The following is a 16,264-nucleotide window of genomic DNA, read 5'->3' on the forward strand; positions in this document are numbered from 1 at the left end:
AGGACAATGTTCAGTAAATGGTCCTATGGTAACTGGGACTGGTTTGGGCACTGGGTTTATAACTGGTGTACCTGCGAACCCTACGGAAATATTCTTTTCCCCTGACAGTGGTATATCCGGAACCAAGTGATGGTCTATTGAACACTTCTGTGCTCCTGTATCTACAAGAAAGCGGTGCTCCTCATTCCCGACTCTCATTTCTACGTAGGGTCCTCTGATTCACGGGAATAGACACTGGTTCTGACCCCTGTCCTGGGCTGTCCTATTGGGGAAATAACACATCGTCCGATGTGTAATCATTACTATTACTGTAATACGTGTTTGGCTGTGTATCGAAAACATTTCCACTCTTCTCACTCCCCGCAACGTGTATCTCTAGACCTCGAGGGACGCAAGAGTGAATTACGTACATCAGTTACATATATACAAAATGCATATCAAACAATCAGCTATGACATGTTTAACACCCCCCTTTATTGGGTTTCTTTGAACATGGTATGATGATGGACATCTCCGACCACTATGACACCTTGAAACATCTATTCTAGTAACAATTTGCAATTTGTGAGTGCGAAGGCATCTTTCGGTTATTGAATAGAACACAGCGCTTCTGTTCTGGGAAGCGAACTACATACGGGGGAAGTTGCATTCCGGACCTTGCTATCGATCAGGTGCTATTCGCGTCCTGGGAGCCGGTATGCTCTAGCGGGCTCAGCAAAGGGGGGGCCGTAAGAAAAGCATAATTCAAGCCTTTAGCGGTATTATTCTAACATATTCTACCATATAACGAGACTGACTGGCAGCTGTGAAATTATTAAATGCCCTGCAGCTCTGCTTCAAGGCTACATTCGGGAGGGAGCCGGGCATTCTTCCTGGCGCTGCCTACGTTTGTTTCAGCGAACTCTTGTTATCCTCACGGCCCTGCGGCCTTGTCCTTTTCACATACAGACAACAATGTTTCACAGTCGAGCAGTGTTAGCGGAAAATAGACTGCGAAGCAATAGGAACAGAAAGCAATGAGCAATGGTTAGAAAACAAAATGGCGATTCTTGTTGCATCAAAATGGCCGTTCATTGGCAAACTTGAAAACCTATATTTTGGTTGGGCCACGGCCACCAAAATGCGTTTGCGGTTTCAAAGTAGAGGTATCCGTATTTCTAGACTGACAGTACTGCACCAATATAAGGTTCTCCACCCTCCTAAGAATTCATGAAGGAAACTTTAAAATCTACCTCTCCCTAACTCATCAGATTTATCCAGTAAGAGTTCTCTATTCCGTACATACATATAGACTATGACAAATACTGTGCTCAGATGTGCAGCTTCTTATTATGGAACCCGTTATTGTATGTATAACATCCTCTGAGGTATGCTATGCGACTCCACACACCCTTTTCTCGTTCACTGTGTACCTCCACTCGTAACTTCTTATGCCCAACAGCGCCTTTGTCTCCAGTTTGCTGTCGCCGCCACCCCCGTCCCCCACTCCTTGTATTGTGATCTGGCGTCCACTGGTGCCTTGGCTTGACACCAATGGATGGTGATCTCATGTAAATGTGGGTTGCTGGAATTATCTGGCTCCATCACGGAATGTGCACAAAGGCCTTGCTTTCAATGGAGAGCTGTTTTCCATCAGCTCGAAACTAATGTATTTGATGTTTGGGTTAAACTGCACCATGTCATTTTAGTCTCTTTTGAAAATGCGTTGTGAATCTTGATCTTGCCATCTTATCGGATAAAGCAGAAAAGCTGTTGCATGTTTTGTAAAAATGAAACTCTTTAAGTAGGGGGTACATCACTACCAATCTAAAAAGGCCTCTGTAGGACCTTCAAAGCAAAAATCTGCTCTCACATTGAGAGGCATATTTTTCTCTCAAATATGGATGTACTTTTCTAAATGCACATGGAGAACTAGGATGCACTTTTTCGGTAACGATGATATGCACTCTCATTGGCACATTTAAAATGTAATTTTTCTGTTCCACACAGTCATTTATAATTTATTTTATGTACCAGGAAGGCACACTTATTTTTGTGTCTGAGATGTAACCAGTTAACACGCAAATAGTCTGGACGCAATTTATGCTTTCTTCATGCGTTATCTGACATTTGACTCCTTTCTAAGTATAAACTATTTTGGCATATAACGAAGAAATTGGTACACACAGGTAAATTGATTAGGCGAGTATCACAATTCATGGTAAAGTGGTAAAGCCGCCACTAGAAGGGGAGCATTTCATGTGCTGGGACCATATAAATCGCAACATGGCTATTCGATATTTCCAAATAACCCTCTGCCCTGCTGCCAACCAATACACGAAACCAATTTCAACCCCATGCTCCCACACACGAGCACCTTAACTCGGTCATCCTCGGGGGCACCCTGCACCGATTTTGTCACCACTCGCCATGGAAATACCTCTGCATAAATGTCCCATTTCGATTGGAGGAGACCCATCTGACACCCTGATACCTTTCACGTAGCTTCCTCTTCCCTGCACACACATTCAGCAATCCATACATGCTTCCTTTGACAGTAGTACAATGTCCTCCAATCCTCTAAACTCAAACTGAGCCCCTGCTACAGACAGTGACGCTCTAGGCATGTAGGCATACCAGACACGCATGAAGTGCCCTTGCCCCACACACGCACGCACACACACGCATATACACACGCACACGCATATACACACGCACACGCATATACACACACACGCGCACATGCACACGCACACACATGCACACACGCGCACATGCGCACACACACACACACACACACACACACACGACCCTTGCAATACATAACAGTAATACTAGCCCCATCTCCCACATTGGTAACTGGATGACATACACAGACCTATGTTCTATACTCCACACTTAAGTGTCAAACTACCCTCTACCCAGAAATATGTATACATGCCCATGGTTTCAACAGCATTTTCATTCAATATCAGCATAAATGTTCAAACCTATATTCTCAGATGTTTTAAGAGCTTTCTTGGAACCTGCGATTGCATAGCTTCTTCTTATTCTCAACCAGCTTCTTCTTCTCTTTTGCAGCCCTTTCTTCGGACTTGCCCCTCTTCTTTAGCACTTGTATTCTTCCCACCTCCTGTCAGTTGGGTAATATTATCCTCATCTATAATATCGCCATATATATATATAGTGTCTGGAACGGCTGTAGGTGATATTTTTAGTGGGGATTAATTTTGGTGGTAAATGGGAGCGGTGGTTGCAGAGGTGTCCCCTGCTCCCTTTAAAATAATATGGGGGTTGCGGGTGTGTCCCTCACAGGTTCAGTGGGTTAATATTGCCGCAAAAATACGGCACCATCCTTGTATGGCAATATGTTTGTGGGAATATTAACACATGGAACCCTCCTGTCCTAGTTACATTTGCTGCCCTGGCGTGCAGTGACATTTCCCCTCTCCTCCTTCACCCTCTACTACCTTTACTTGCCTCTTCCTAGTCATATCCCCACCCCGCCTGAGTCTGTTTTGAACCATACTTTATTTTTCACCATACAAAAGCCAAAACTGTTAATTTTTGACAATGCTGGTTTAGTTCTGCTACTGAGTTGACCATGAATTCAACTGAAATCACTTGGTGCGTTCATTGCTCTTTTTGGAAGCAAGATTTCCTGATTGCTCCGCCCAGCCCCCGTCAGCCCATGCAATAGTAATATCCATCCTCTTTGAGGCAAGCCCTTACTAGTTTCTTAGTTTCCCTTGCCATTCTGCTAGCTGTGTAGTCTAACATGTTCTGAAGAGCGTTTCTTCTTTTCCTTCAGTCACCTGTATGTAGTTTGAGCTTAAAGGAGAAGTTCTCTCACATTTTATCATTTATATATTTTTTGTTATGGCCATTATTTTTATTCACTTTAAGTTCAATGTAAAATGAGCAGCAAATCTGCTGTAAAGTCCAGCTTTTAAAGGAATCGGCGGCATCCCTTTTGTATGCAGAAATCTGTTTCTTTAATTCAATGCTATGGTAGCTTGTGCTTGTTAAGCCGTAGAGCAGAGAATTGAAATATTTACAGGTCAGACAGTCCTATGAATGACATCTTAATGGAACAAAAAAACTCTTTTCAGCAGAATCATTTTGCTGAAAAGCGTTTGCTGTATTAGGGTGGTATTCAGAGGACTACCTGTCCTGTGAATGAGGCCTACATGTCCTGATTATTTAACCAGGTGCGTTTGCCTTACGCCTCCAAAGGGACTCGTGGTCTTGTGGTGAAGGTTTGGCTCCTTCAGCCACATGACCTGACTTCGAATACCAGCCTTTTTTTTAATTTAATTTTTTATTTTTTGACGATTCTACTTCTGGGGCACCAGTGGTCCAGGGATGAATATCCGTTTCCAAACCATCAATTGGCCCCACACCTCTAGTACACCAGAAGGGATCCGAACAGATTAGAAACGCAAGTAAATCATAAACCTCCTTGTCCAATTTTGGTAACATGGACGGAATGGCAGGCTTGCCTCCACAAGGTCGTGGATCAGTTGCAACACAGCGGAAATACAATTATTACCCAATGATAAAAGGTACTGTCCAGTCAAGGGTTTTATACAAATATCTACTTTATTATTATTATTACAACAGACCATTCTAGCACACTACAAAATACACCTGTAAAGGAACAGAGGACAGACCGTTTCATCAAGGAAATGTATGCACTCTGGATACTGACCGGAGGGTAGTCGGTGAAGCAATCGGTCGCAACTGTTCAAGGTTATTTGGTTTCGGCGCCAAGGGAGGAATGGGGTTGTAAATGTCAGTAGGGGCCTTCGGAGAAGGACCAGGGGACAGAACCACAATCTACCTGGTGCATGAGATGATCTTGATGTTCGACAGCATTGAGTCTGTTCCAGGAAGCTTTGCAGCTCCTGCGACAAGAGTTCAAGATGGGAGACAGCTGCGGGTATCCGGCAGCAGCCAGTTCGGCAAGCGAAGCTGGACTGACGGCTGCAGGCTAGCCTACGCAGCAGCTCTGGGTGAAGAATCGTTGTCTCTGTGTTGGTTGGGGGAATCTGGAACGCTGGTCGAGGCATCTCGGACGCTTTAGTGACTGCAGCGTGACAACAGTCAGTGGTGCAGGCAGTTGCGGTTCGAGGGCTCGACTGCCTTGAAAATGTCCTTAAAAGATGAACGCTGGTTGATGCTTGTTGTGGCACTCCTCCTAGTTTCATTGCAGTGCTTGTGTCGTCCTTTAAGGCGGACGGGCCAAAGCTGAGGAGAGAGTTTGCAGGCAACGGCCTTGTCCTTGTTCAGAGACTCTCTGGCACTTCCCACCAAGGAAGCTTGCTGGCAGAACCTAGTAGGGCACGTTGTGTGCTGGCTGGGTACTGGTTCTGAAGCTGCTGGATGGGTCCTCTGAGGTTGGCATCGCCCTCTGTTACCTGGGAGATGTTTACGGGAGGGATCTTGCTTTCCTCTTGGCAATCCTGGCCTTCCTTCCCTGACGGAAGCTGTAAGTCAGACTGTACCTTCAGCCAGGGTTCAAATGAGTCCTTACTCCTTTCGAAGTCGTCAGATGATCGCAAAAAGAGGGGCTCAAACTTCTTTTAAAACCAAATGCTCTTTGAAACACATTGTGTATAGGCGCTATATAAATATCATATCAATGGGCCCCAGTGAATGGTGGAGGCTAAGCCTACCTTATTGAACCTATCCTGGGTCACTACCAACAATCTTCTGTAGTGCGTGAAGTCATAACCAGAGTGCTTTGCAACAAGAAAGTTAAGGGGTGACGTACTATGTCCCAACCATCTTCCTGTCTGTTGTGGTTCAAAGTGTCTCTCTGATTAATTGAGCTCTCTGTGACAAATTGCAGTGCAATCATAAAACAAGCAATGCGGTGTCCTTTTTTTTTTGTTAGGATCTTGTTGGGAGAGGACTTAAAAACATGTTTAAACAACCAGGGTCCACAACAAACTACCTGCTAATGTCGTATTTGGCTGCAAAATTAGCATCGCACCTAGAACAAGAGAAAGGTGAAAAATCGTCTTTCCAAACCTATATAAAGACGATGAGGTCGGAATTTACCAAAAAATATCAGTTTTATTTTTTTAAAACATGGACATAAGGAGTGATGTCCATACAGATAAAAGATATATATATATATTTTGCACATTTCTTTACACAAAGCAAAAATGCCCATTAGAAAAGTGTCGACAGTAACAATATCTGTTTCCAGCGTTGATACGGTAGCTACTAGTACCCCACAATTCAGGGTCGATAGTAGATTTGTGTCTTTCCCGTTAAGGCTTTCATCAGGACACTTGTGATCCAAATAGGTAAGTTTTTTAGATGTCGTGTTGATGGTCTATATTCATTTATAACCAGCAATTCTAAAAAAACACAAAGTTTTCACTGACCATATTCAAAAAATCAAAGAAATGTAGTCCTTTCATGTATAGGCGACAGTCTATACATTAAACAGCCAAAGAATATCAACATGCTAGTTTATTTATAAACAAGCTCAAGAAAAAACCTAAATTAGGTACATGTGACAACCATCATTTGTCACCTTATTTCATTCCATTAACAAACGGCTCATGGCATTTTGAAAAATTGTGCCCAAACATGGTGAGGGAGGAAAGGAAGGGAAAGGGAAAGGGAGGGGGAAGGAAGGGGAGAAAAGAGAGAAGGGATTGAGTGACTTAAACCCTTCTATGCATATCAGTTCAGTAAACAAACATTTACAGAATGAGACTGTACCTTTTTGATACTGACCACTGTCAGCAATCTTAATTCTTTTGCTTCAAAGGGCCATGTATAATGGCCAAGACACAAAGCATAAGTCTTCTGTGCATTTAACTGGGGGGAGAAAACAAGTGTAACCACTTTAGGAATTGTAGCCTGATTTTATTTTTTGTCTCCTGACTCTATTTATTAAATAATTGTGGAAGCCTACCTATAGCGGAGACAGGTAGGTGAATGCTGCATACCAATCAAGCAAAAGCAGCGATATCTAGGCATAAGTCCTTGGTGATTCAGACCGGAGAGTGCAAAGATGGCACTTGGCGGTGGATGAAACCGCGTCTGCTTCTGGAGTGTGTACCGGTTTCCCGTTTGACCTGGGGGAACAGGAGGGAAAAGCTGTTGGAGAGACCAGTCGGTAACGTGGAGCAACCAGTAGTAGCTAGCTAAACAAATGTAGCAAAACTAACGGTTTCCAAACTTACTTGGGTGATTGAGGCTGGCAGACACAGCAGTTTGCTGTTTCTTTGTCGGTGTCTCTGTAGCGAGTAAATCAGCGTTTGTCGGCACGGGCAACACGTGATCTAGTATTGGAAGTGCTAGTCACGTGAGCGCATGCTGCGTGACTTAGTTCCGTTTGTTGAAGAAAAACTACAAACGCAGCTCAGAACTACCTGTGATTTAGGTGGAAATGCTTAGCAGCAGACGGCCACCCTGCCTGACGGAAAAGTGCCCGCCGATATAAACCTCATAAATGGGAAGGACCTGAACACAAAAATGGTTCGAATGCGAACAACTGATACTTGACTTTAGAAATGACCTGGGGAAAAAAACGAATGCTTGCTTCACCACAAGTGATGCACCCTGGTTCAGGTGTGCAAAAGCAAAATGCATTTAATCGGAGTGCCCATATGTACGGGTATTACGCATCCGATATTATGTGCAATAAATCACATACCCAAAGGTGGCAGCGTGATTCGTGGGTTCCTAAGATGTAGCACCGACAAAGGTTGAGTGTTAGCTACTCAAATAAGTGTGTCAGTATGATGGATACATAATTAGTGTGAATACGCTAGACTAGAGACACAAGGGCATTATTTTCGCAAAAACAGGTTCCAGTCGATGTACAGATTGAGACCCTTATTCACTGAATCCAGATTATAGATCCATTTTTGTTCCAGTCTGCGGAGCTTCAAATCTCTATCACCGCCACGAGGATGTGGACCCAAAGTGACCTGTGACCGGTGGGAGATCCCATAATGTAGATTGTGTATTCGTCACATCTCATTGTTGCGGGTATGTATGAACCAATTTATCACCAAGGTTTTGCAGTCTTTTGAAAGCAAAACGGGGAGGGAGTATGTTGAAAGATTCGGTGTTGATCATCTTCCAATTTTTTAAAATAGACTTCCTCAAATCATTACTGATGGGAGTAAAGGACGAAACGCATGTGTTTTTGTCAAGCAGTTTTTGTTTGTTTTTGAAGGCATTCTCCTCTGTATGTTCTTTGCCTTTCTATAGGCTCTTCTTATGATGTGTGATGGGTAATCTCTGTCTTTCAGGTCCTGTTTTAAAGAGTCATTATGCAGTTTATAGTCTTGTATATCGGTGCCGATGGATTTATGCCGAATAAATCCATCGGCACCAGTCTTTTCAAGAAACCCACCCAAAAAATACCCTTTTGCAATTTAACAGCTGGCATCCCCAAGCACTAAGAGAAAATTTGCCCTTTGGGCAGTTTTTGAGTATCGGGCGCAACTGCACCGATATACAAGACTAACTGCATAGTGACTCTTTAAAACAGACTTTACGGCAGAGTTGCTGCTTATTTTACATTTTACATTTTAACTTTCTTTTCTTAAAGTCCATATATATTTTTCGTTATGGGCAATATTTTTCAACTATAGCATTTTTGAGAGACCTTCTCCTTTAAGTCACTCTGTAGATGTGTGTAACTTCACCTTTCTTTCAGGGGTTTGAGGCTTTTTGGGCCATCAATCTTGAAATGGTCTGACAGCTGGATGCTATTTTTTGGCTTGATTCCTAACTTTGCAGGTGGGAGGGGTGTGGCCTGATTTGGGGACAGTTGTTAAAATGTCTTTCAGAATTAAAAAAAACAAGGTGTAAATGATGTTTTGCTATATATCTGTGTGGACGCAAAGGAATTCTGTGCTAAATGCCTTCTTGTGTTCTTGTTTCAGAATTGGCACTGTTGCAGATATGTGGCACTCTCTGCACAGGACACCTCCGGCAGGTTTCTACTCCTATTACCTAAACCCTGTCCGCTTTGCCAGTCGAGGAGTGGCACGGCCTGAACCAGCGGATGTCAGACTGCCAGAGACCCCAGTGTTTCTATGGGTTCTCAGCTGGTTCCAGAAACGATCTTCCCAAGGTCCAAAGCAGAAGAAGAGCTTGGTCTCTCTTCTTGCCAGCCACTGTAGCTATGTCACCGGGCAGCGAGTATGGAGAGCCCAGCAGATTGGGCAGCTATACAACAACCTCTACTCCGAGCAGTCCCGCAAGAGCCTCTTCAGTTGCCTGTGGCGCCGGTTTCGTGGCCGTCAAGGTGGTGCATGCAAGTTAATAGCGGCCCTGACTGGCGTCTTCATGTGGGAGGAGGAGAGAGTGAAGAAGGAAGAGCTTCAGAGGTAATTCTGTGGGGTCCTTCGACATTAGATGGGACAAACGCACTGCTGTCTTTGTGTAGTTAATTATGGGTTGGCTGATGTGTGCCTTTGTAGACAGAGCGACCAAGCTTAGTGACAGAATCAAGGGGTATTGAAGTACATGTTCTTGAGATCACATATAGTGATAGATCATACAGCCATGCTTTTAGGAACATGGTTGTGGTTAAACCCTGGTGAGTAATGTGTCTCTCTTCATGTCAGGGAATTAATGGTGCCTCTCTTTCGGGTAATATTGTATGATTCCGTTTGGCCCCTCTAATATATTAAATTGCATGTCTCCTCAGTTTGTCCATAATTTGTCGTTTTAATGTTGTACTGCCAGATTGTTAATATAACATTCATTATAGGGCTGGAAAGAGTAGTAGGGCTGTAGTACAGCATTTCTCCTTGTAAAACCAAAATCTGGTAACTGTACTGCAAACAAGAGCAGACCAACAGACACAGAGATGAGTATAAGCAAAGTTTATTCGCATCAAGCGGACCCAGGTTCTTAAACGACAATAGCTGTGCAGAAGTGAGCAAATTACAGAAGGAAAATAACATCCTTTTATGCATCCAACTTTACACGAGTTCTGCTGGGAGTGTGATGTCATAGATGTCATAGATGTAATAGATAGTTTACAGCTCCCTGTTATATAGTGTTTTCTGTGAAAACATACATGTCCGTGATTTCATGCTTGTACATTCTAGATATCTGACCTTACAAGACAAGACTGTTCTCACTGAAAGGAGGCATTCCTACCAACATTATCTTTTTGTTTTCATGACCGAGTGTTACTGTGCAGCAGCATGTTATACAGTTTCTTTAGAATAACCCTTTCCTGGTACAAACAGACCATCTTCTGTGTCACAAACTATTCTTATTATGTGCATTTGTGAGACCCACGCAGTTAACAGCTGCAGATGAGAATATCTTTATTGCACTTGGTCCGGCCTGTGCAAGATCCAAGGCTGTCATAACAATGAGCTCATATCTTTGAAACAAAAACATTTCTATGTGGCTCAGCACTTCTATGCCGCAAACATGTTGTTATTTTTAGCTCTAAATAGGAGATTTTGCAAGATGGAGTGAGTGCATGAAATGGAAAAATGGATGAGTTTAAGGCCAACCTGAATAAATGCATTTTCACAAAACCTCCTTTTTAGCCGAAGCTAAACTTTTTTTGTATACATCATCAAATGCATGTATATCGATATTCATAGATTTCAGAATTTCCATATCCTGCATAATTAGTGCATTTGTCACATTCCCAGGGGTCACGCGTTCAGGTTGTAAGTGTTGGAGCTCTTGAACAGCACTGGCATAGCATGGATCCTAAAGTAGGTAAATATTGTTTGCAGCAACAGCAGAGAATGGCAACAGCGATCATAGCAAGGACAGAAAGCATTTTCCAACCCCATGTGGTAAACAAATTCCAAAACCAGGTACCGATGTCCGAGCTACCTTCATTACCATGAATTTCGGACCCCAATGTGTGCAACCTCTTAATAGCCTGAAACACAGTAGGGGTGTAGTCTATGTAAACACAGCAAGATGACCTGACCATTTTGCAAGCCCCTCCTCTTTCAGCCAACATTGTGTCCAATACCATCCTATTCTGAAGTGCAACCAGCCTAATCGCTCTCTGTTCTAATCTCATATTGAATAGTATATTGGTAATCTCCTTAATCGTTCTTTCTAACACTCGTGCCAACCTTCTGATGTCTCGGGAGTTCATCGTCGGGAGCCAAAAGGGAATTATCGCTTCTGACAACTCCTAATATTTGACAAGCTATATATTCATCGATATATCTACTAGGACAGTGTTTCAATATTTCTAATGTTGATGTCAAGTAAACCCCTGGTAACAGTATCCCCAAGTAACCTGTTCCTTTCCAATCTTTGGGTAACAATGGATATGCCTGCTCCCCACAAACAAGTAAATTGATCCCCCAATGTGCAAGTGACTTGTTTCGTTCACCAAAACTGCAGTATTCATACTTCGAAGGGATTGTGTCCTCCGACGTATTAACATCAAAGATGAGGAATATGTCGGAGGAACATCCCATCGAAAGAACGTTACAAGGTAAGAAAGTAACTTGTTCTTTGGTGAGGTATTAAACCTCCTGAATTTTCTTATTCCGTTGATAGGACCTCTGATTGAAACTTTGCAGTTCACTCCTTTGCACTTGTTTCGCACCTTGATGCTGGGATGCACAGCCACCCAGCAACTTTTATTTCAATTGGCTTAATGCACCTCCTGCTTATTCCTGAGAGGTTATGCAATGTATTGCTGTATTGACCTGTATCTGTGACTATGTAACCCTTTAACCATGTAAGCTTAAAGTATTGTTGTTTTCGTGCCCTGATACCTTTGGGTCTGGCGCGCGCTATAAATAAACAATATTCCCCTCAAGATATTCAAATGACTAAAAAGGGTATATTCACACATGTACTTGATGTTATGCTCTTGCAACCATGACATTGTTATTTGGCATTCATATAGCGCTCTATATATCATTGGTATGACCTCAAAGCGCTGGTAGGTTGAACGCCGTCGGGGACCGCAGTCCAGGTCAGTAGACATAGTAAGTGTTGTAGGTTGTGTGGGTGCACCATTTATGTGTGCAGCTGATGTAATTGCCTGATGGTAGCTGCATTTTAGCGTTGGGTGTTCTGTTGATATCATCAGTTGAATGTGTGCAGTCTGGTGGGTGGACCCCCCCAATCTGGGTTCTGGCTGCGTTAGGCCTGTAGGACACTTATGTGCGCAGCTAGGCCGGTTTGTCATGGTATATAGCTGCGTTTTATTAGAGTAATGGGGTGTTCATGGGTTAGTGTTCGTATGTGAGCAGCTAGGCCGCATTTATCGAGGGGTATAGCTGTATTATAATTTTGGGATGGTGTAGAGAGTAAGTGTAGTGATATGATGGTTCATCCACAAAGTGCCTAAGCACAGTGCACTTCAAAGCGCTAGATGACGAGGGAGGGAACAAGGGCGAATGCAAAGACACTCCCATAGGCCATGAGCAGCACGATTGTGAAGATTAGCTACTGTACTCAGTCAGGAGAACCCAGACCGTGTACGTGCTAAGGCACAGACAGGAGTGCATGCCTGCGAATGGTACATGGAGACCGGAGGGGCTGGGTACACAGCGACATCGCGGGGGAAGGGGGGAAACTGGAAGTAAGAAGGGCTAGAGTTACAGAGAGACATCACTGGACCAGAGTGGCTGTGGGTATACAGCGACATCAAGGGGGAACAGAGGGGGGGGGCACGCAGCGACTACATGGGACACTGGAGGGGCATGGGTACACTGTGATATCTTAGGGGACCAGGCCTGAAGCAGGGGGCGCATGGCGACACCGCAGGGAGATCAGGGGCTGGGCACACAGTGGCATCATAGTGGACTGGTGGTTTTTGGGCGCAGTGACGAGATGGTCTGGGCAACAGTGGAACGTGGCGGTCTAAGGGGTTGTGGGTACGCACGCCCTCGGGGACCGCAGTCGGGTCAGGTCAGTAGAGAGAGTAAGTGTTGTAGGGTGCGTGGGTGCACCAGTGTTGTGCAGCTGATGCAGCTACCATCAGGCAATTGCATATATTTTTTTAATTTTTTTTAATGTTTTATTGGTTTCATGGTCTAAAACAAATGCATTGTTCACAGACATAAAAACCTTTAACATAAATTAACTCCATCCTTTCAACATCCCTCAGCCAACCTTTCAAAACACTTACAGTTAAGAAGAATAAAGGAAAACCTCACATGTTCTAGATAGAACTTCAGCATTTTCATAACCGCAATTACCAAGCCTACATGGTCACCCATCAATTTCAATTTCCACCTGTCCATTGGACTTGGGGTTATTCCCCAATTCTTATATCTTTCAAGGAAGGTCATTCTCTTGATTTAATGATTGACGGGTCATTACGATGTGCCCGGGCGATGCCACTGAGTTCTCAGCCCTACAGAATCGTCACTGCGATTTAACCACCCCTGGTGTTTTCCTTAACCACTGTACCTCTCGAGTATCCAGAATATTTAAGCGGCACCTGAGCAACATATCTGTATCTCAGTGAAGGAAATGTTTGCAAGTAGCGGGGAAGCATATTAAGGCCCTTAACCTCTTCAATCCAAATACACCCAAGCGTATCCTTTCACACCGCTCTATGGTTCTATCCAGTCCCAAGACTGCAACTTCCTTTTGACCCTCATTGCGTTCCCCATTAGTTCCTCGACCTCAATATCACTTCCCTTCAAAATCTTCTCCACTTTTAATTTCCAGAGATTTAAATGTTTGTCAGAAGTGTCCGAACCTATGTCCAAAATTTCTAAAGGCCCAATTAAAGCAGCATGCACGCATTTTCTGTACAGAAACATAGTTTTCCATATTACAATGGATTTCAATGATTGTAGCTTGAATTCCTGTCTGATCGCGTGGGTAGGGAGGCCATTGGGAATGTTTAACACAGTACTCCAAAAAAATACCCTCTGATTCCACACCAGGCATGATAGGTGAAGGGTAGCCTCAGAGTCGTATTTGAGTATTTGAGCCCCCTTTTTGTTTTGTAGAAGGAAATCATGGGTATAAGCGTAAACCTCCCAAATTTACGATGGAAAGACTTTCCTTGGTTTATCAATGTCACTAGCCTAGATCTCAGATGGCAGTAATGTTCCCTTTCACACCGGCTCCTATTGATGGTTCCAATGGTAACCCCGCAATTCTCCATATAAAATCTCCACCCCTCTTTTTACATGCAGACTTCATAGTCACAATTTTCAATTTCTTGATATTCACCTTCATGCCATTCATACTCAAGACTTCAAAGGCACCCCATTTTCATTGCAGACCTGATCTAAAAAGACAAGATTGTCCGCAAACAAGAGCCACAGCACTTCCCTAGCATTAATCTCCGGAGGGAAAGCCCTTACTTCGCTCTGTGAATCAGGTAAATCAGCTATGTATAGACAAAACAGAAGGGGGGGGGGTGGGCCTAGGGCACACCCCTGTTTTAATCCACGGAATGTGTAGATTTTTTCAGAGAGGAGCCCCTTACTTGACAATCTAATCCGGACAGACGTACCGGTATTGAGGGCTTCGATGGCTTCAACGAGGTCAACAGGGCATCCCCATATTCTCAACTTGGACCTGATGACTCAATCAAAGGCCTGCTCTTAAGGTCCATGAAGGCGAGGTACAGAGTGTTCCCCGTATCCAGGGCCCTCTCTTTTTAGAAGGTTAATAACAAGAAGCTTAAGAGCCGTACCAACCCCCTTCATGAGCCCAGTCTGTCTAGGGTCCAGGATCTCCCTTTTCTCTGCCCAAACTCACAGATCTCTAAGCAATACTGTAGCAACGAGTTTCCCAATTGAATCGAGCAAGGCTATGGGGCGATAATTCCTAGGCTCTGCCCAGCAACCTTTTTTAAAGATGGGAACTATATTGGCCTCTCTCCACGATGCAGGAATTTCGTTGATAGCAATACTTTGTGAAAACAGGATGACTAGCAAATTGCCCCACTGCTCCTTATTTTTTTTTTTATTCATAGTTGAACTGTCGGGCCCCGCCGCCCGTGAGGAACTCATTCATCATTATTGCATTGTGTTAATCAAATAAAAAAGTTCCACCTAGACAGAGAGGATTCACTCGCTTCACCACCACTCCACTTGGGATCTTCAAACAGAGAGGAATAATGCTGCACCCAGTCACTCTCTGACACCATTGCCGAGGTGCTAGCCTCTCGAAACACACCCCCATTATTGATTAATTCCCAGATGTTTTTGGAACTTTTAGCACATACAGCTCTAAGGATCATTTTGGCATCATTTTGCGCTCTAATTGTCTTGGAGCTATTACACCAATTCTTTTCTTTTTGCTGAATTATCCTTATTCTTATCAGTTTAGCGTTTTGATCATCTCGTCTAATGATTCTTATCTCTTTTCTCAATGACCTTCGCCTATTTACTAGTTCCGTGTCATACACATGCCTCTGGACCCAGTTGTGTTTTTCCATGGGGATTTTCTTTTCGAGTGAATTTTTTTTTAAGGATTTCCAGATAGTCAATCTTATTGGGGTCTTCCTGGATTTGCTCAGAGTATAGACAAATAGCTTTTGACACCTTGTTTCAATTTTACTCTATTACCACCCCAGCCTAGCTCCACTTCTCCCATCTTTTTAAGGGATTAGAACAATCCCATCCTGAGATATGAATTGTTAACAGTTTGTGGTTGCTAAAAATCGCTGAGGCATAATAGAAAATCACTCCACCTTCTCTCTAAGGTTGAGACACAAAGCAGTAATCTATACACGACTAGTTCTCCATTTCCAAGTGGGGGCTCCAGGTATATTCCCACTAGCTTGGGCATTTAACAAGTGCATCTCTCTAATTTTCATATTGCACATCCACTCTCGCTCTTTCTTTACACTGACTTTCCACCAAGGGCGTGCCCATTTTGTCCAACAGCCTTCTATTTAGGTCACCACAGATAACCACTTTTGCCTCCTCCCATTCACACATTGCTGCATCTACAATTTCCATCACTGAAGCTACCATCTTCATCTCATCATATTCACATGCCAGTAAACATTAGCACCAATGAAGTCTCTACTACATCCTTTGTGTATTTTAGAAATGGGTCCTAGCCATAAGGATTTGGGCATTTAACAGTTGTCGCACTCCAGCCTGATTCCAACTTGATCGATGTCAACAATCCAGCAAAGGGACGTCCTGTTATTCCCTTAGGAGACAGATTTAAATAAGCTACATATCCTTCACAATCTGTGTTTTTTTTCATTAACCAAGTTTCTTTGAATATCAAAATTTCAAACGTCTCCAGATCAGGGACCTTTTAATTAAATAAGGATCGAAAGCCTCTGGTGTTACAACATCCAATC

At 43.5% G+C, this 16,264-nt stretch overlaps 1 protein-coding gene across 3 annotated transcripts in view; it reads left to right on the forward strand.

The window, feature by feature from the left end:
- Positions 1 to 16,264, forward strand: part of STARD7 (StAR related lipid transfer domain containing 7) — a 531,540-nt gene that overhangs the window by 60,055 nt on the left and 455,221 nt on the right. For all 3 annotated transcript variants that reach the window (XM_069619096.1, XM_069619097.1, XM_069619098.1), the window contains one exon: positions 8,904 to 9,350. In XM_069619096.1, coding sequence (XP_069475197.1) covers positions 8,923 to 9,350 — 428 coding nt within the window. In that variant the 5' untranslated portion in view covers positions 8,904 to 8,922. The remainder of the gene's footprint in view (positions 1 to 8,903; positions 9,351 to 16,264) is intronic.

This window comes from Ambystoma mexicanum, chromosome 10 (assembly GCF_040938575.1).
Source record: "Ambystoma mexicanum isolate Mex_15411 chromosome 10, UKY_AmexF1_1, whole genome shotgun sequence".
In the NCBI taxonomy this organism is placed as follows: Eukaryota; Metazoa; Chordata; class Amphibia; order Caudata; family Ambystomatidae; genus Ambystoma; species Ambystoma mexicanum.